This window comes from Peromyscus eremicus, chromosome 1 (genome assembly GCF_949786415.1).
Source record: "Peromyscus eremicus chromosome 1, PerEre_H2_v1, whole genome shotgun sequence".
NCBI classification, from domain to species: domain Eukaryota; kingdom Metazoa; phylum Chordata; class Mammalia; order Rodentia; family Cricetidae; genus Peromyscus; species Peromyscus eremicus.
The window spans coordinates 115,723,053-115,743,591 of NC_081416.1; the positions used below are offsets into that span (position 1 = coordinate 115,723,053).

The 20,539-nt window shown below is 45.2% G+C and overlaps 1 protein-coding gene across 1 annotated transcript in view; it reads right to left on the reverse strand.

Moving 5' to 3' along the window:
* Positions 1-20,539, reverse strand: part of Adamtsl3 (ADAMTS like 3) — a 191,076-nt gene that overhangs the window by 34,991 nt on the left and 135,546 nt on the right. The window contains exons 18-21 of the mRNA XM_059269120.1: positions 18,074-18,227; positions 9,771-10,833; positions 8,407-8,534; positions 5,455-5,583 (exon numbers count right to left, since the gene is read on the reverse strand). Of these exons, the coding sequence (XP_059125103.1) occupies positions 5,455-5,583; positions 8,407-8,534; positions 9,771-10,833; positions 18,074-18,227 (1,474 nt within the window). The remainder of the gene's footprint in view (positions 1-5,454; positions 5,584-8,406; positions 8,535-9,770; positions 10,834-18,073; positions 18,228-20,539) is intronic.

Here is a 20,539-nt window from a genome sequence, read left to right on the forward strand (position 1 = left end):
TCTGTTCTGCTTTTCTCCTTGCCCTGGCTAGAGAATGCTGGCCTGTTCTGCAATGGTAGGTCCATTTTGCCAGAAAATTCACATATTTGTGGGTGGAGCCAGTTGGGAGGCTGGGCAATCTGTCAAAAGTCTTCACAGGCCAAACACTGCGAGGACTGCCAGGGTTTGAAAACTAATACCTGGGAGGGTAGCAAATTTCCAGCATGCATGGAGCCAAAGGTGTGCCTTTAGAAAGAAGTAGGGCAAGTAGGAGAGCATTAGGGGGAAGGAAGAGAAGGAAGCTGGGTGAGTGTGACCCAGGTCCTCTCATGACGCCCATCTTTAGGTGCTACTGGGCAGCCTCAGAGCCCCTGCTGTCACACTGCATCTTGTTCTAACTGCTTCTCCTGAATTCGTGACCTCTGACAGAGAAGAGGGGGGCAGCTCATATACCCTAGGCAGTTACCTGTTAAAAGACTCTGGAAAGTTCAGAAGGTTAAAAGAAGCAAAGTCTCCTCCACAAGGTCGCATAAGCAGGAAGCAGCTGCTAGAGTACAGGAGACTCTTAGCTGATAGAGCTGCCTACACACTGTGCAGAGAGCATCAGGGCTGTTGCTTTGGTGACTGGTCAGCCATGCAGGGATGGACTTTTTGGTGATGTAACTGCTTGAGTCTTCCACACTCCTGTAACTCACCCCCAATAAACTCATTGGTTTAAACTCGCACTAGATTTGAATAGAATTTTTTTTTTTTTTTTTGTCTGTGGCTGGTGTCTTATACGGGAAGAATAAATACTTTCCCACAACTCCTGTGGTGGTTTGAATTGTTATGGCCTCCATAGACCCATGTGTTTGAATGCTTGGTCCACAGGGACTGACACTATTAGTAGGTGTGGCCTTATTGGAGTGGGTGTGTCATTGTTGGAGGACATGTGTCACTGTGGGGTGGGCTTTGAGGTCTTATAAGCTCAAGTCTGGCCAGTGTGGCACACAGTCTCCTTCTGCTGCCTGCGGACCAAGATGTAGAACTCTCAGCAACTTCTCCAGCACCATGTCTGCCTGCTCACAGCCATATCCCATCATGATGATAATGAACTAAACTTCTGAAACTGTAAGCCATGCCCAGTTAAATGTTTTTCTTTATAAAAGTTGCCATGGTCACGCTAGGACCTAGGTCCTGAGGCACAACCCATGCCTGGAAACCCCCACCCATTGCTGCCCCAGTTGCTGACCAGTGGGGAAGACTCCTTCAGGCAGGCTTCCCCACCAACACCCCCCATCAGCCCTGCAATCTACAAGACCCACACCCTACCCCCAATCCACCCATCCCCCTGCAACCTCAGCAGCTCCCTGAGACACAGAACCTGCCAGCTCCAATTAGACCAAGAGCTATGATTGGATCAAGAGTGGCCCCCTGAGACACAGACACAGCAAGCACAGATTGGACCAAGAGCAGCTCGCTCAGACACAGGTGCCTCTTGCACCTGTTGGAAGAAGAGATGGGTAGACGCCAGCGCAAAAATACATATAACATAAAGAAGAATATGGCACCACCAGAACCTAAAGGTTCTACAATAGCAAGTCCCAAACATCACAAAGTAGAGGCAGAAGAAAATGGCCTTAAAAGTAACTTTATGAAGATGATAGAGGCCTTTAAAGAGGAAATGAAAAATTCCCTTAAAGAAATTGAGGGAAAAAAAACAAAAAATTGGAAGAAATCAATAAATCCTTAAAGAAAGCCAGAAAAAAAAAACAAGAAAAAAGCAACTAAACAGGTGAAGGAAACAGTTCAGACCTGAAAATTGAAATAGAAGCAATGAAGAAGTCACAAACCGAGGGAATGCTGGAAATAGAAAATCTGAGTAAACAAACTGCAACTATCGATGCAAGCACAACCAACAGAATACAAGAGATGGAAGAGAGAACCTCCGGTGTGGAGGACACAATAGAGGAAATAAATTCGTGAGTCAAAGGAAACACCAAAGCCAAAAAAGTCATAACACAAAATGTCCAGGAAATCTGGGACACCATAAAAAGGCCAAACCTAAGAATGATAGGGATAGAAGAAGGAGAAGAATACCAGCTCCAAGGCACAGAAAATATATTCAACAAAATCATGGAAGAAAACTTTCCCAATTTAAAGAAGGAAGTACCTACGAAGATGCAAGAAGCTTATAGAACACCAAATAGACTAGACTCCCCCAAAATGTCCCCTTGCCACATAATAATTAAACCACTAAATATACAGAATAAAGAAAGACTATTAAGAACAGCAAAGGAAAAAGGCCAAGTGACTTATAAAGGCAAACTCATCAGAATAACACTCGATTTCTCAATGGAGACTCTGAAAGCCAGAAGGTCCTGGACAGACACAATGCAGACACAGACACTAAGAGACCACAAATGCCAGCCCAGACTACTATACCCAGAAAAACTTTCAATCACCATAGACGGAGTGAACAAGACATTCCAAAACAAAACCAGATTTAAACAATACGTATCCACAAATCCAGCCCCACAGAAAGCACTAGAAGGAAAACTCCAACCTAAGGAAGTTATATGCACCCATGAAAACACAGATAATAGATAACCCCACAGCAGTAAATCCCAAAGAAGGGAAATGCATACATACTACCACCAAGAGATAACAGAAATCAACAATCACTGGTCATTAATATCCCTTAATATCAATGGACTCAATTCGCCTATAAAAAGACACAGGCTAACAGAATGGATATGAAATCAGGATCCATCCTTCTGCTGCATACAAGAAACACACCTCAACTTCAATGACAGATACTACCTCAAAGGAAAAGGCTGGGAAAAGACTTTTCAATCAAATGGACTTAAGAAGAAAGCTGGTGTAGCTATCCTAATATCTAACAAAATAGACTTCAAACTAAAATTAATCAAAAGAGAACAGGAAGAACATTACATATTTATCACAGGAAATATCCATAAGATGAAGTCTCAATTCTGAACATTTATGCCCCAAATACAAGGGCACCCACATATGTAAAATGAACATTACTAAAGTTTAAATCACAGTCAAACCCCACACATAAGTAGTGGGAGGCTTCAATACCCCACTCTCACCAATACACAGATCTGCCAGTCAGAAACCTAACAGAGAAATAAGGGATCTAACAGATATTATGACTCAAATGGACTTAATAAATATCTACAGAACATTCCACCCTAAAACAAAAGAATAGACCTTTTTCTCAGCATCCCATGGAACCTTCTCTAAAAACCTTCAACCACATACTCAGTCACAAAGCAAATCTCAACAGATAAAAAAAAAAAAACTGGAATAACTTCCTGTATTTTATCAGACCACCATGTCTTAAAATTTAGATTTTTAACAACAACAAAAATTACCGAAAGAGTTGTCATGGTCATGGTGTCTCGTTATAGCAATAGAAACCCTAACTAAGACAACTCCTCAGTGAAAGAGTCAAAGTCACACATCATTAGATGGGTCACCATCAGAGAACATCAAACATGACTACAAATACAGGGGTGCTTATTAATCCTTGGAAATTGGGGGGATATAGCTGTTCAGATAACTAAGTCAAGGCACAGTAAATTAAGGACATATAGAAAATTCCTTTTGAATTAGTAGACTCAATTTGGTATTTATCTGTCTCTCTAAGGAAGTGATCTACAGCTAGTCTCACAACAGCCCACCCCTTTACACCTGTAAAATGTAGAAGTGTGCAGAATATATTGACTGTCTATATTCTGGGGACTCTAGAGTCAGGTCAACACTTAAGAATGCCTGGCTTTGAGTAGCAAAATAGTCCTACTTCAGGCAGAGTCAGGCTGAAAGTTTTACTTCTATTAATGAAAAAATATGGGTCTGGAGGGGTGTGGGTGGAACACGGTGAAGGAATACTTGCCTTACATGAGCAAGGTCTGAGGGCCCATCCGTAGCACTGCAAATAAATAGTCTTTTATAAAGGAGTTGTGTGGTGATATATTGTGTACCCTAATAAGCGTGCCTGAGGATCAAAGGACAGAGCCAGCCACTAGATTAGACACAGAGGCCAGGCAGCGGTGGCACACAACCTTAATCCTATCACTCAGGAGGCAGAGATCATCTGGATCTCTGTGAGTTCAAGGCCACACTGGAAACAGAGCCTGGCAGTGGTGGCATACGCCTTTATTACCAGTACTGAGAAGCACACATGCCTTTAATCCCAGGAAGTGATGTCTGGGCAGAGAAGGTATATAAGGTGTGAGGAAACAGGAACTCACCCTCTTTAGGCTAAAGATTTCATAGAGGTAAGAACTAGTGGCTGGCTGCTCTGCTTCTCTGATTTTTCAGCTCTCACCCTGATATCTAGCTCTGGGTTTTTTATTAAAAGATCATCTAAGATTTGAACAACAGAGTTGAGCCTGCATTAGCAAACACAGCAGGAAAAGCCAATGCCACACAGGCTGTTGAGGCCCACTCACGGATGGCTCAGGACTCTGTCTGAAGAGAAGACACTGGCATCCCTAGTCTTAGACCTGGCTTTGCCAAGGCCACTGCATAGCAGGAAGACATATCTAACCATTTCCAAAAATCCCTTTTTTCCACAGTCACCACACAACCTCCTAACTGAAAGTTTCTCTTTATTATAGATCTGCCCACACACAGTGCTCTGGCTTTACCAGGATAAACATTCCAGAGTGTGTGTCAGTCACAGCCCACAGTGGAGACAAAGCGGCAATCTGTCTTAAACCTCTCTCTTGCTCTACCCCCACCTCGTGTGTGTGTGTGTGTGTGTGTGTGTGTGTGTGTGTGTGTGTGTGTATGTGACAGAGAGACAGAGACAGAGACCGAGAGAGAAGAACCTGCTAGTGAGTTAGTGTGTTTATACATGTGCATGCAAGTTCTTATGTATGACCAAGTCGGAGGTCAACACTGGGTGCTTTCTTTACTCACTCTTCACCTTATCTTTTGAGACAGGGTCTCTCACTTACTAGCAAGACTAGCAAACTCTAGGAATCTACCTGTCTTTGCATCCTACCCAACAGAGCTGGGGTTACAGGCCCATGCTACTGTGCCCAGCTTTCATATATATATTTATGGTTTTTCGAGACAGAGTTTCTTTGTGTAGCTTTTTGTACAGCCCAGGTTGGCCTCGAACTCACAGAGATCCACCTGGCTCTGTCCCCGGAGTGCTGGGATTAAAGGCCTGCACCACCACCGCCCGGCCTTCCTTTTTATTTTTATGTGCATGTTTTAGATCTGAACTTAGATCCTTGTGTTTGCAGAGCCAAGACTTTACTGGCTGAGCCATCTCCCCAGTCCTGGCATCAGTCTTACCATATGGCATGAGCTCACTTTGAGAATCAGATGGATGGGAGAGTACTAGAAAACAGAATGTGAGTTCATCAGGATGATGTATGGAACACTAAAATGCTAGCTGTCACCTTCCGGCTATTGTTGGCCAAATACCTTCATACTGGAAATGATAATACTTACCTTTTACAGGACAGTGGATTGTCACATTCGCCTGAAGGGCTGCCTCCACAGTGCCTCCCACCACAACAGACAGATGGCTGTGTTCCGGTTTTGTGACATTTCTTTCAATAGACAAGATGACAGGTGCCTCTTAATTCAAAGGGAGCAGAAACTATGTTAGGTTTAAGCTCTTGTTCATTGACAAGCATCGTTGATTTGCTGAAAGCAGGGAAGAGTGCTGGTCTCTTTAACCCCTGCGGTGCACACAGACAAGCACACACACACAGCTAGAGGTACTCAGTGCAGAGATGATGGATGGATGGATGCGTGCGTGGATAGGAGGATGGATGGATGGGTGAATGGATGGATGGATGAATGAATGGATGGATGGATGGGGAGATGGATGGGTGGATGGGTGCATGGATGGGAGGATGCATGGATGCATTGATGGATGCATGGGTGGGTGGGGGATGGAAGTGTGGGTGGGTGGGTGGTGGGTGGATTGTAACAATGTATAAAGTGAAGATATTTTATCTTCATAACCAAAATTAAGGCTAACTCCTTCTTGATCATTTCACAAAGAAAGACAAGTTGCAAAACTGCATGGCAGGGCAGAATAGCATCTCTCACATGCAGCCTCAGATGAGTTGATGTGGCCTAAAACACCAGGGGTTGTGAAAGGGGTGTGGGATAGGGCAGTGGATCCTGAGCTATCCTGGTGCCCTTGGAAAGTGTTATCCTGGATGGAGAAGGCTCTCCAAGGCCTCTCCCACTGAGGTAAGAGTAAGCCAAGGCTCAGCTAACATGTACAAAGCATCCCACTGTGCTCTCTGCTCAGCAGCAATAAGACCAGGGCTACTCTTTAATCAATAATCACAAAACCTGCCTGTGCACAAGGTGATGCAATCAGACATTTGAACAACAATATAGTTCTTAAAAAAAACCCATATACAGTTTTCTTTTAGGTCCAGAGACATACTGACTTGCCAATCACAGAAAAAATGTAGGGTTCGGGGTTCATTAAAGCTGTACTGGGAAAGACCAGATAGGCAGGAGCTCACAACTCTTATTAACTTATTTCTAACCATGAACATGTACAAAGTGTTTTCCTGCTGGATTATAGTAGGAATCTTGGTAAAAGTACTGAGTGATCTCAGAGTCATTCACCCCACAGTGTGTGGCTCAGAGACTCCCCTTCTCACACCATCTAAATAAATTCATGTCTCTTAAAATAGTAAAACTATCACTCTTGAAAGGCTATTGGCTGCTGAGGTGCATCCTTAAGACACTTCTCACACCTCTCTACTCTGCAGAAATTCTTCATTTATAAAATCATATTAAGCTATCTCAAGTGGATTAGCACTGTTTGGAGGAGAAGTCAGAACTTGGCATTTTAATTAATGTGAAACAAATAGCCACATAAAACTTGTATTGAAGAAATAATAAAGATAAAACCACAGAGTCAGGAATTCATTCAAGGACTTTCACTCCTTGAAATTTGATAATTAATGGATTTATTCATTAACTTAGGACACTTGCTTTATCTACCTACGTGCATAATTTGTGTGAAGTAGACAATGAAAATATAAAATAAGAACACATGCAATCTTGTTCTCAAGAAGCCCAGGCTACAGAAAGTTCCATTCTTTCTTGGGATGCCTGGGGCATAGAAAGTTATCCTTGGGGTGTGTGTGGAAATGATGGGAAGCCTTTGGGTGGAAGGGATCTCCGGTTGTCACAGCTCATCCTCTGGCTTATGGGAACGTCACATCAGCTCTATCAAAAGCCTAGGTTATCTGGGAATGGACTTAGAGCAGACTTAGGAGAACTGGCAGAGGAGGTGTCTCCTCGTCACTACAGGAACTACCTCGATTTGTGCTTGCTTGAAAGGAGCTAATGATTGCAGGCAGGCACAACAGTCCAGGAGAAAACAAAGGCCTGAAACAGGGGTTCTTAACCTGTAGGTCACAACCCCTTGGGGGTCAAACGACCCTTTCACAGAGGTTGCCTAAGACCATCAGAAAACATAGGTATTTACATTATGATTCATAACAGTAGCAAAATTACAGTTATGAAGTAGCAATGAAAATAATTTTATGGTTGGGGGTCACCACAACATGAGGGACTGTATTAAAGGGTTGCAGCATTAGGAAGGTTGAAAATCACTGGCCTGAAGGCTCTGCCTTAGGAAGGCAGTCATCCTCAAGTCATCCAGACCCAAGAAACTTTTAACACCAACAGGTTCAACTTTCTCAGCTTGTGGATGACAAGCATCTGCCATTAAGCTTAGCATCAAGGTGACCAAACTGGGTTCTAACCCATGATGTCATCTCTATTCTCCCTTGGTCCATTTGAGTCACAATGAGAAGAAAAGAGAGTAGTGAGCTGGGGGATGGCTCTCTTGTTTATGTCTAGTCCTAGAATATAATCTTGCCCCAAGGAATTACTGCCTACAATGCAAGCAGTTAACAATGATCTTCTATTGTAAAAAATATTTTGTTACAAAACGACCATGTCTAGTGCCTATGAAGATGTATACTGATGTAAAATTACAATCCCTGGGGGTGGGGGAGGGGAGTGCTGGCTAAGGAGTGGCGGTATGTCACTGAGAGAAAAGTGCCAACTTTCAAGACTAGTGGTTCTCACTCCTCAGCTGATGGAACTTAAAAAAGTCAATAACGTCAACACTACCAATGAACCTCCATCTCATTAATTCCCAATTTGTGGAAAGTAAACCTTAGAGCCATTGTTTCCAGAGAGTTGGTGTAAACTAGGAACGTGTTCAAAAGAGCAAGCGTCAAATGCATTCCAAACCCACTAAGGCAATGCTCTAGACAGCATCCAGCAACCAGTGCTTGAACAAGCCCTGTGCCCTTGGGATACACACTCAGGCTTTAGAGTGCTAGGGTTTCAGGTGATACACAAAGCCACTACAAGACCCCAGACACTGTAGGCTTCTCCCACGGGCATTACCTGCATATAACACCAATGAACTTTCCACATCTGAACCAAGACGATCAGCTATGGAACATTCATATATCCCTTGCTCTTTCTTTGTAGGATTTTTTATCTGTATCTTCCCAGGTTCATCCAAAATGATCCTGTAAAAGAGTTAATATGAGTTAAATGAGAATATAACTCAAGGGACATACATAATTGCTGTAGGGCCATTGCAGGTTATGGAGAATGGAGACTGCAAATTTATAGGCTTTGGTCTGGCATGGAGCCTGAAAGGTAATCATGTCCAGCCTCCTGCTTCAAGGAAGAAACTGCATATATGGAAGACTGGGGAAGGCTTTCGTCTTGCATTAGATCAGAGAGCACTTACAACAGGCTGGGACGTGGACATAGTGGCTTCTATTTTAATTTTATTAGAGTTAAAAAAAAATCAGTGGCAGACCAGCTGTACATCTCAGCAGCTTCCTGGAAGAGGAGAACGGCAGAGGGAAGGAAAACACCATGCCACCTGAGTTAAACAGACACAGATGTCAGATTCATGGTCACAGTGGAGTCACGTGGCAGAATTGGGGGCTTTAGAGAAAGAGCAAGGAAGTCCCGTCTATAAGGGAAAAACAAAAGAAATATGCGTAGGTTTAGGTTCTCGCTAGCATCCAAAAGAGACAGGGTAAGGAAAGAAAAAGAAGTTCCATCTTCCTGAGTCAGACCCAGAACCTCACTGCAACCACAATGGCGCGTGGACACTGTCCCAGAGGGCAGGAATTCTGGGAAGGAAAAGTAAAGTACCTCACTTAAGCAGTCAATTAGTCCACCGATCCCTTCAGTATGGCTTAAGGTGAGCCTGCCCTGCTAAGGGCAGGCTCACCTGCTTGAGGGATAGTCCCTTGGTCAGGTGATTGACTCGCCAAACTTGAAATGTTAGGTCCCTACTGAGGCCAATGATTCTAGTCTGTTGACCAGGAGTTTTTCCTTAATGGGCCTTTATCACTCTTTAACAATACTAAGTTAATTAAGCTAGTCTCAGAAAGGCAAATATTCCTGGTTTTTCTTTTTCCCATTTGTTGTTCCTAGATTGTGTATAGATACATAAAGTCTCTCTCTCTCTCTCTCTCCCTCTCTCTCTCCCTCTCTCTCCCTCTCTCTCTCTCTCTCTCTCTCTCTCTCTCTCTCTCTCTCTCTCTCTCTCTCACACACACACACACACACACACACACACACACACACACACACACGAAAGAAGTAAAACTGTTCAGGCAGATAAAGGAGAATGGGAGAAAGCACAGTTTTTAGGAGAAGAAATCTGAAAATCTTTCCAAGAAAACTAGATTAGGCCACAGTAAGGTACTATCAAGGAGACACTGCGTTCTTGGTTGACTCACTTCCCAGAGGGCTGCAGCAAGGCTCCGTCCTTGGTCCATGTATATGTGGCCTCACGGCTGTGAGTAACAAGACTGCAAAGTATATTGATGAACTCCGTGCTTTTTGTAATGTACACTGTATTCCCAATCCTTGCATTTATTGTTTTGTTAAATGAAACTGCAGGGGGTAGGGTTTGCCTCATGAGAACCGGTCCTTTTGGCTTCAAAGTCAGCTTGCCTGAGTTTTTCACTGTGGGGCTTTGGGGAACTCTTCCTGTCTCCCCTCCGAGCTGAGCCTCAGGAGCAATCTCCTCGTGGATGGCCCTCCATTGGACAGGCATTGGCTGAGCCTTGGCCAGCTCAGCTACCAGCTGATATATCATCTGGGACGCCAGGTCATCGCTGGCTTCTCCTGTCTCCATAAGCTGGCTCATGTTTCGTATAAGCTCATCAAACTGGGCTGTGTCCATGCTGTAGGCCCCCTGTTTCATGGCTGCCTCGAACTGCTTGCTCTTGAACTCCCAGGAGTTAGTGTTTCCTGCAGACGTCCTGCATGGCCCCAACAGAGCTCTCAAGAAAGGCTGGTTGCTGATTGCCCCATCGTGCAGGTAAAGCTCATTTTTGTTATTCCACATCTGACGCATTTTATGCCACGTGGCTCCCAAACTGTTGGCTTCACTGTGGTCCACCCGCATGTGCTCTCTGAGGGATGGGTGTGCAATGAGTCTGTTGTCGGTCCCAATGAGCTTGAGAACAACCGTCTCCTGGGCAGAGCCTGCGATGCACCTGTACACACCGATGTCAGGGGCTGCAAGGCTGTGGATTTTCAGGGAGCCCGACTTGGTGATGCCAAGCTGTTTGGAGTTCTGCAGACAATGGCCATCCTTCTCCCACTGGATCAGAGATTTCTGGAAGCGTCTTACTGGGCATTTGATGATCACAGATGTATTGAGCAGCAAGTAGGCTCTACTGCCGACGGTCAGGTTGATCCGTTTCTCCTCCCTCGTCTGAATATAGACTCTCCGGACACCGAGAATCTGGGGGCCCCGCTCTCCAAGCCGTGTCTTCGTCCCAAGTTTCACTTCTGCAGGGAAAAAAAAGTAAAGGAAAGAAACTGAGAGAAATCACTCACAAATAAAGGTGATTGACAGCAAATTTCTGAGGTTGACTGATCTAGGCCTACTAATACAACTTTTTTTAAAAAAAATTCTTTAGGAATTGTGAATTAAAGCAAGAAAAACATCTTACATCCATACTTGGAGTAAACTTCACAGCTGTCAAGTGTTTAAACAAGGATGCATGCAAGTTTGAACATGTTGCTTGGAAATAAAATATGTAAGTTGTTTTATGAAGCCCTGGTTTGGCAGGCCTGAGGTTAAATGACTTAGTGAAACAGAGGGAAAGGTTCATCTATAGTTGAGAGATGTTTGTTCTTTGCCACAGTGGAGTGACGGCTTGACTAGTCCCCAGTGTCTGGGGACAAGTCTCGATCCGCAGGAAGCTTCTGCAGTATGCTGGCCACCCACCCACTGTTGGGGTGGCCCTCGGTGTAGTGGACCACAGCTACACTAAATCTGCGGGAAGAAGTGAGAGAAGGTGAGGAATACATTCAGAAAGTCTGGAAAGGAGGGGGTGGACAAGTTCAGAATCTAGCCCAAATATGTCATCTAAACCATGAGGGGAGTCGGAGGACGTAGAGGAGCATGTTCGAAATAGAAAGGTAAGGCTCTCAGGAATCCACAGGGTTGACCCTACCTTGGTCTGCTGGCAGTGGTCCAGAGGGTGCCTGGACCGGTCTACTCTGGTGACCAGCCTAGCAAATAACCTAGCTGTCATCATAGAGCCTTTGTCCAGTGACAGATGGAGGCAGAAACAGAGATCCACAGTCAGGCACCAGGCTGAGTTCCGGGAATCCAATTGATGAGAGAGAGGAGAGATACTGCAGGTGAGGGACGTTGAGATCATGATGGGAGGATGTACAGAGATGACCAGCCACACTAGTGGAAGCCCGTGAACTGTGGACTGGTGGCTGTGGAGCCCCCATGGGACTGGACTAGGCCCTCTGGACACAGAAGACAGTTGTTTGGCTTGAACTGTTTGGGGAGCACCCAGGCAGGGGGATCAGGATCTGTCCCTGGTGCATGGGCAGGCTTCTGGGAATCTGGTGCCTGTGGTGTGACGCCTTGTACAGCTTTGGTGCAATGGGAAGGGGCTTGGATCTGCCTAGGCTCAGTGTGCTGGGCTCTGCTGACTCCCCATGGGAGACCTCGATTTGGGGGATGTGGGGATGCAGGGTGGCTTGGGAAAGAGGGCTTGGGGGGTGGGAGGAGGAAGGGGGGGTCTGTGGATAGCATGAGGAGTGAGTAGAAAATTTCTTAATAAAGAAAAAATATGCAAGAGAAAAAAATAGAAAAGTATAACAGAATAGGGGCTTTAAAGCCAGACATCTCTGAGTTTGAATCCCAGCTTTGCCTGTAGAATGTGCCCATAAGTCTCCCTGAGTTTCTGTCTTGCCTGCAAAATTCGAATGATGGTAGGCATTTCACTCATCAGACGAGTGTGAGAGTTAAGTTCATTTGCTTAGATCACATGTACTTTCAGTAGCAGGCACACTTGTCTCTCATGTTTGATGCCTCCAACCAGCTTCCAGATGGCAACAGCAGCCCAGAAACAATGGGGCAGAGTGAAAGGGAACCAGAGTTGGGGCTGAGCTTCATTTGTTCCCATTGGCTTTAGTTGACAAAAGGTTATATACCTACAATCCTGTGCCCGAAGGCACCAGCTTTTTCTCTTGCTTTTACTGAGAACTCATGTATTCCGGGGTGATGTGGGAGGCACTCTTGGCCCAGTTTCTTCTACTGAGTGACAGCGATGAGCTGCTACTAGTGAGGAGATAAGTAAGAGCAGGTGTGTTGTCTGTGAGCATCCTGCCCATATCTCTGCCACATACGTGTCCTTTCCTAAGAGAGTGGCAGGAGCACTTTGATCTGATCTTAGCATCAGGTATCATAGTACTTTGCTTATTAAGTCATACCTTGCAACTCAGTCTTTAAGAACAATGCCAAGTCCAACACTGGGATTCAAGGAATGGTATAAAGTGCAGAGAAAGATTCTTTCTGGACAGTAGAGTCCTCTACTGAAGAGTGCATTTTGACTAGTGTGGCACAGAACTCTATACAGGGAACTATCTAGTTGAATGACTCAGGCTGGGGACAATACCTAAATGGTGTGAGGTCCACAGAGCAGTTTGATTCCTGGGGTCCAATGACCCAATATGGACACGTGCCTACCAGTAGCCTTCAAGATGTCTCTCATCCAAGCTTAGAGTTGATAGCTCCTGATTCCGTCCAAGGCAGGCCATGAAGCCTTCAGGTGACAGGCAGGGCTCAGCTTTGGGTAGAGCACCTGGTACTTGACCAATGAAGCATGAAAGCTGGATGCCCCTCTGGCTACATACCCATTCATGGGAGACAAACCCTATGGTCCCACTCATCCCCTTCCCAGCCCTGCCTTGGCAGTTGCTCACACTGAGGGTACAGAGCAGTTCAGACAGCAGAGAGCCAGGGGGTGGATTGAGATTATCCTGCAGTCAGACACTCCCAAGATTCAGAAGGCTGCTAGGCTTCATTTCTTCAGCCCATTTCCCCTTTGGTTCTCCTGTAAGTCCCTTCAGAGCAGACCCCTAGAGTGCGTTATCATTGGGCCAGCTCTTGGGGAAAAAAGACTGGTTTGGGCTTTCTGTCTCTCTCACATCTGGAACTATTCCAACACTGCAAAACTGGCCAAGCCCGATGAGACCAGGGCATCATCATCTACCCTACAGCATGGTCAGGGATGGAGGGCATCTTTTTGGATGGACTTCTGGGCTTCTACCTCTCCCACTATTTCAGGGTATGAGGTACCACATCTTTGGCTTTTATAAAATTTGAAGCCATTTCTTCTATATGTCTTCCTTCTGGGTCTTTGAGCCAGCCTGACATAAAGGCCAACTCCAGGTGCCAGGACATGTACAGCACATGCTTCAGTACCTCCACACCTGCCCTCCCGTCTCTATTTGTATTCCTGCCATTGCTCTAAGCCTGGGAAGCGTGCCCGATTTCTGCCCCATGCCATCCTGGCTGCAATTTACACTTGGTTCCTCTTGCCACTCCTTAATGGGCTTTGGCCATGCCCCAGCCCTTAAAGCCTTCCTACTTTCCTGCTGGAACCCTCTTGGACTCTGGACCTCAGTCTGGCCATTTGGCTGGTACTGGTTTCCTCTCCTTCCATTAGGCATGGCAATCCAGCAAGACAAGCTCATCTGAATCTATGTCAAGAATTTGAGGAGTTAGTTTCTGGATGTTCTTTAGACTTCTTTGAGGGCTACTGACCAGAGGCCACAGGAATGCTGTGGGTGGGACTTGCTAAATGAGTTAAGATGCCCTTGAGACCCCATAACCATGGTATGGCCCAAATCAGCCTGAAAGAACAGCTCCCACTTACTTGCTTCTGTTTTACTATTAACCAACTCCAGCCTGGCTTCTGTTCCTATCACCACACTAATATTCTCAGGAAAAGGCCACCAATGACCCCTAGTGATAAATCCATCACCTTCAAATTCTTACCTATACACTTCCTTCTCTAATAAGATCTGCTCAGTTGTGTTTCTGTCTGAAAGGTGACTGACACTGGGTGTGAGGAACTCACTTGAGTTCAGAGGCTGGGTCCTGCCAGTGTCTCATCATGTGACACAGGCAAGCTATGACAGGCATCTCCTTAAAGGACTGGTGGCTGGAGCTGCCTCAGAAGGTTCACAAATGACTGCCTAAAAATTAACAAACAGGGCTAGGCACAAACTGCAAACTCAGAAATACTAGTCAAGGGTGTGGCTTGTCCTAAAGTGAAAAGAACATCAGCTGACAGATATGACAGAGTGAAAACTTGAACTTTTAAAGGGCCAAGTCTGAGGAGATGCCTTGCAGAGAATGTGTGCCCGTGAACAGCTGGAGTGCAATTAGACTATACGGTGTACTGCTAGCCTTTAGGGTAGCACAAGACATCCTTCCTACCAGCCTCCAACTCCAGTGCACCCCAAAATAGCCAAAATGAAGAGCAAGAAAAAGCAAACCTCTCCAAGAACATGCATTTTACCTAAACCCAGGACACTGTTCAGTGCAGATATTCTAAAATGATGACTGATGAGAGGCCACAGTACAGTCAGGCTTGGCTTCTTTTGTCTATAGACTTCAATTATGGAGAGGTTAGGCTTATGTAAGAACATATATTTTCCAGTTTTGGGAAGGAGCAGGGTGGATTTGAGGTGAAGGAGAGAGGAAAGTCAAAAGTACGTTGTACTAAATGCAGCCTTGCTATCACCAATGGGTAAATGATGAGATCATTTGCAATGATGTGGTGGCATGGTCATGGGAAAATAGCTACTCTGAAGAATTTGTAGTGATTTCTTAGTAAACGTGAGGTAGCTCACACTATCGCCCAGCTTATTTTAGACAGCATAAATATGCCTGTCTCACTGGCAGGGTCACATTATTTATTCTTAGAAATCCCAGTAACTCAAGCCAGGAAACAAAAAGCAGACAAGAAAATCACTTGAAAGCAACACTAAGGTTAAAGATAAGCAGGGACTCTGGCTGTAGGTTTAAAGAAAGGCATACATCTGGCAACAGGGTTGGTTAAGTGGATGACCAGAAAAGCCAGCTAGGTAGCCTGAGTCCTAGTACAAGAGCAGAAGGTTGGGAAATAACAGGGTATGTGGAAGCTCCAGAGGTCTCAGATATTAAGGTGAGACATTAAGCAAATAGGGCATAACAGCCAAAAGCCTGGGTGTCACCTAGCCATGGTGATGGCATGGAAGAATTGTTGAGGTTGGGGATGGGGATATTATGTATCAGAAAGATCATCAATAAGGAACTTGATTGTCCTGTGTAGTGGAAACTGTTGGAAAGGAAGACAGGACCTACTGGTGCATTCTATAGTAAAATAGAAAGTATCTTGAAGATCCCCCTAGTGAACCTTGTAATGTCTAAGGAGAATGGCTGAAATGGCAAACACATGAGGGGAGAACCCAGCAACAGACACATGTTGGAGGATGGGAGAGTGTCCTGCTCATCACCTGGCCCTCAGAGGTAGTGCTGGGGAGAGAACAGTCCATGAATGTTCAGAGAGAGCTAATCACAGCATAGCCAAGCAAGCACCATCAATCAGGGGTGATGACCTGAGACCAGACAGTGGCAGAACTGGAGGTCAGCTCAGGTGACTGGCTATTTTTTTTGTATGTTTCCTGTCGCTTCTATGGCCTACATGGTCAACATGCTAGGGAATACAGTGGGGTAAAGAAAAATGCCTTGTTTTTCTTGTTAGGTTTTCCTCCCCAATGCTTGCAAAATTCTTCTCGCCCCTGAATGCCAGAATGATTTATAATCCCATCCTGTATATCATGTGTCCCAATGATCACGATGTAGCCCCACATAGTATTCTGTCTATTTTCAACGCGGCTGCTGGTTATGACATTAATATCATTTTCCTCTAAGGCACTTTACAGCCTAGTCGCACCGATAGAAATCAGGTAGGCAAGTGACTAAAACAAACACCACGCTGTGCCATTCACCGCAGACATTCCTGATTTCCAAGAGGCTTTAAAACTTAGAATCTCAGGCTTTTAGAATGTCAAGATTTTGAAAATATGTTCTCAAAGTATTCCCAGAAAAAAAAATGTTAGTGTCCATGAATCAGCAGAGAGCAGCAGCTAAGAGCGTGGGCTCAAGAGTCAGACAGACTTGTGGTCAAAGAGGCCAAAGGGTCCAACTGGCAGTCCTGGAGTCTCGGTTAAAACTCAGGTCTTGCCTCACTCTTGCATGCCCTGTCTCTACATGAGGATACTGTCTGACGCTCAGCTTTGCTGGGGAGACTACATGAGACAAACATGCAAGGTGCTTTCCGTGGTGGGAGGTGATCGACAAACACCACGACTTTTCAACTGAACTTGATGCTTGGATTGCTCTGTTTTGTGAGTTTCTCCAGGAAATACCGTCAATTAACCAAGAACACACACATACACAGCAACAGCAAAATGATAATAGTTCATCCCTGCTTTGTCTCACTACAGGCCAGCTCAGAGGGGCTCCACGACACAATGCATGCTGTTTTACACGTTAATGAAGACAATAAAAAGCAAAGCAGATCAAGCCAATCAACTGTCTCACCCATTCAGAGGGCCTGATCCAGTTGGGGGCCCCTCAGCCATTGGTTCATAGTTCATGTGTTTCCATTCGTTTGGCTATTTGTCCCTGTGCTTTACCCAACCTTGGTCTCAACAATTCTCGATCATATAAACCCTCCTCTTTCTCACTAATTGGACTCCCGGAGCTCCACCCGGGGCCTAGCCATGGATCTCTGGAGGCATCCAGGCAGTGGGACCGGGTCCTGTGCTCATTGCATGAGTTGGCTGTTTGAAACCTGGGGCTTATGCAGGGTCGCTTGGCTCGGCCTGGGAGGAGGGGACTGGACCTGCCTGGACTGAGGTCCAGTCAGGTTGATCTCAGTCCTCGGGGGAGGCTTTGCCCTGGAGGAGGTGGGAATAGGGGGTGGGCGGGGGGAAGGTGAGGGGGGCCGGAGCGGGGAGAACAAGGGAATCCGTGGCTGATATGTAGAACTGAACTGTAGTGAAAAAAAAAAAAAAAAAAAAAAAAAAAGCAAAGCAAAGACTGGCTCCCGAAGCTGTTATCTCAGGGTCCCCACTCCCATCTTTACACCTTTCTGCTGCCTGTTTGCAGCTGCTGCCTCGACAGTCCTGATCTCACTGGTTGTGCTCCTCTCACGTGATACATACACACGAGTGTGTAGACACGCATCCTCTCACACACACGAGCATGCTTCATGCAGATTGCCTTTGAGTAGACTGAAAGCATGCTGCTGACGTCATAGCAAGCTTCGTGATTTATAACGAATTGGCGAGATATCCAATCTGCCATCGACTTAAAGCGTGTTTTTATGACAACTGGTTTTGATTCCTACAGAATAAAAACGAACATTAAAGTACGTTTTGTCACATACTCAGCTCTTCTACTTTTAATAATGTGAGTACAGATACACTTCTGGCAAAGTAAGCCAAGGAGCACTTCAGCTTGGTCCCTACAAGGTACGCTCCTGAGCAGACATTCCTTAAAATGGACTTTCTTTAAAATTCTTTCTAGGTCTCCCCAGTTCTAACGTTCACCGCTGAAAACAGGTTGGAGTTTTGCTTGGGTTGCTTCAGCCCCAGAGTCGAGCTAGGCTGAGGGATGAAATAGGAAAGGAAGATGTAAGCATGGCGGCGGCTGCTCACTTACTGCTGCACACGGGCATCTGGCAAGGTCTCACGAGGGGGAGTCCCGGAAGGCCCCTGCACTGTGTCTCACCCAGGGGGACTCGCCGGCCTTTGGCAGTCAGCCTTTGACACACCTGTTTTCTTCTCTGGAATCCAACACCACAGGTGACAGAGCACTGCAAAGAGAATAGTGCATGTCAGACTGAGCATGCGCAGGACAACACTCCGACGGAGCAAGCGTGGGACAGCCCGCCAAGGGAGCAGTCTCCAAGGCTGATTTTCAGTACATAGGGAACTTCTCATCTCAACTTCTCTCGCCTTTCCTCTCCTTTCCCTCTCTTCCTCCTCCTCCTCTTCCTCCTCCTCCTCCTCCTCCTCCTATTTCACTAATCCCTCCTTTCCTAATTTTCTTCCTTTCTTCACTCCCTTCTTTCTGTGATTAGCAAATAACTGACAGTTTTTTGTTTATTATTTATTGTTGTAGATTTTTTTTTTTTTTTTTTTTTTGGTTTTTCGAGACAGGGTTTCTCTGTGTAGCTTTGCGCCTTTCCTGGGACTCACTTGGTAGCCCAGACTGGCCTCGAACTCACAGAGATCCGCCTGGCTCTGCCTCCCGAGTGCTGGGATTAAAGGCGCGCACCACCACCGCCCGGCTTGTTGTAGAATTTTTGATTTCATTTTTTGACATTAGAAGTGATACCTGATTTATTTTTTTGTGTGTATCTGTGTGTGTGTGTGCTTATGTGCACACGTGAATGTGGGTGTGTGTGCATGTGCTTGTAGAGGTCCGAGGACAAGTGTTCTCCTCTACATTATTTTTGAGACACTGTCTCTCACTGAGCCCAGGACTCAACAACTGACTAGACAGATTGGCCAGCAAGCCTGGGGATCTGACTGTCTCTACCTCCCCAACCCCGCCATATAGGACTACAAAAGTGTACCACCACATCTTCGTTTTTTATGTGGGTGCTGGAGAGCTGACTCAGGTTTTCATGCTTGCATGGCACAAACTGTAGTGACTGAGCCATCTCCTCAGCCCTCTAATGTGGTTATACTGTATGTTTCTACAGTAAAACAATGATAAGTAGAGAATGTCAAACAGATATGTGAAATTACTATTGTGCAGTCCTGTCCATAACAGCTACAGAAATTAAGTAGTTAGCAATACATTTAACCAAAAGGTAAAAGATCTGTACAATGAAAACTATAAAACATTGATGGAAATAATTGAGATGGATACACAAAAACTGGAAAGAGACCCCATGATCAGAGATTAGGAGAATGGATGTTGTAAAATGTACATATTACCCCAAGCAATCACATACCTAAAGCCATCCCCTTCAAAATGCCAATGATGCTCTTCATAGACCTACTTTAAAAAAGAGACCCTGCCTTACCATTGGTATATAAGAACATAAATTAATACCACCATTATAGGAAACAGTAGGGAAGTCCTCAAAAAAATTAAACTAGAACTACCATGTGCTCTGGCCATCCCACCACTGGTTATTTATCCTAAGGACATGAAATCAGGATGCTGAAAAGGAGCCTGCTTCCCACGCTTGTGTAGTTTATAGCAGCTGAAAGATGAAAGCATAAAAATCCATCACCGATAAGTGGATAAAGAGACTGTGATTTATATCATGGAATACTTATTCACACCTGAAAAATGGAATCCTGTCACCCGTGACAGCATGGGTGAAACTGGAGGTCATTACGTTAAGCAAAATGAGCCAGCACAGAATGACAAATACCAATACAAGAATTCTGTACCCTGAAGAGTCAGGGCAGGGGGCAGGTGGAATGGGGAAAGAGTTGATAAATAGGTGCTAAGTTACAGTGAGGTAGGAGCAGGAAGTTCTGGTGTGTTATGGTCCAGTAGGCTGATTATAAGTATCATTAATGGACTGTATATTTAACAAAACTAAGATTTTTTTTTTTGCCAGAAAGAAATGGTATATCTCTGATGTGATATACATTTGAGGAGATAGGCATGCTTACCTGCCTTAAACAGTCCCCCACACAGACAGATAAATAGACAGACAGACAGACAGACAGACACACACACACACACACACACACACACACACACACACACACACTTCATATTTAATGTATCAATGAACAAAATAAAATAGAAAACATGTATGGTTGAGTGTAATTTGAATGTCTCCCAAGATCCATATGTACAGATAGACATGGTTCTTACAGAGGTGCTAATGGGAAGAGCTGTACCTTCAAGGGGTGGGATCTAGAAGGAGGCTCTTAGGTCACTGGGAGGATGTCCTTAAGAGATTGTCAGACTCTTCCCACCTGTCCTCCCTGGCTCCTGAATTGAGATGTGGCCACTTACTCTTACTATTGCTGTCTATCACACTCCCCAGGGATGAGCCATGAAAGCCACAGTGCCTTTGAAGTTCCTCAATTTGTGAGCTACTGAAATCTTTCCCCTTCATGAATTAATTGCTTGGTGTATTGCTGTACTGAT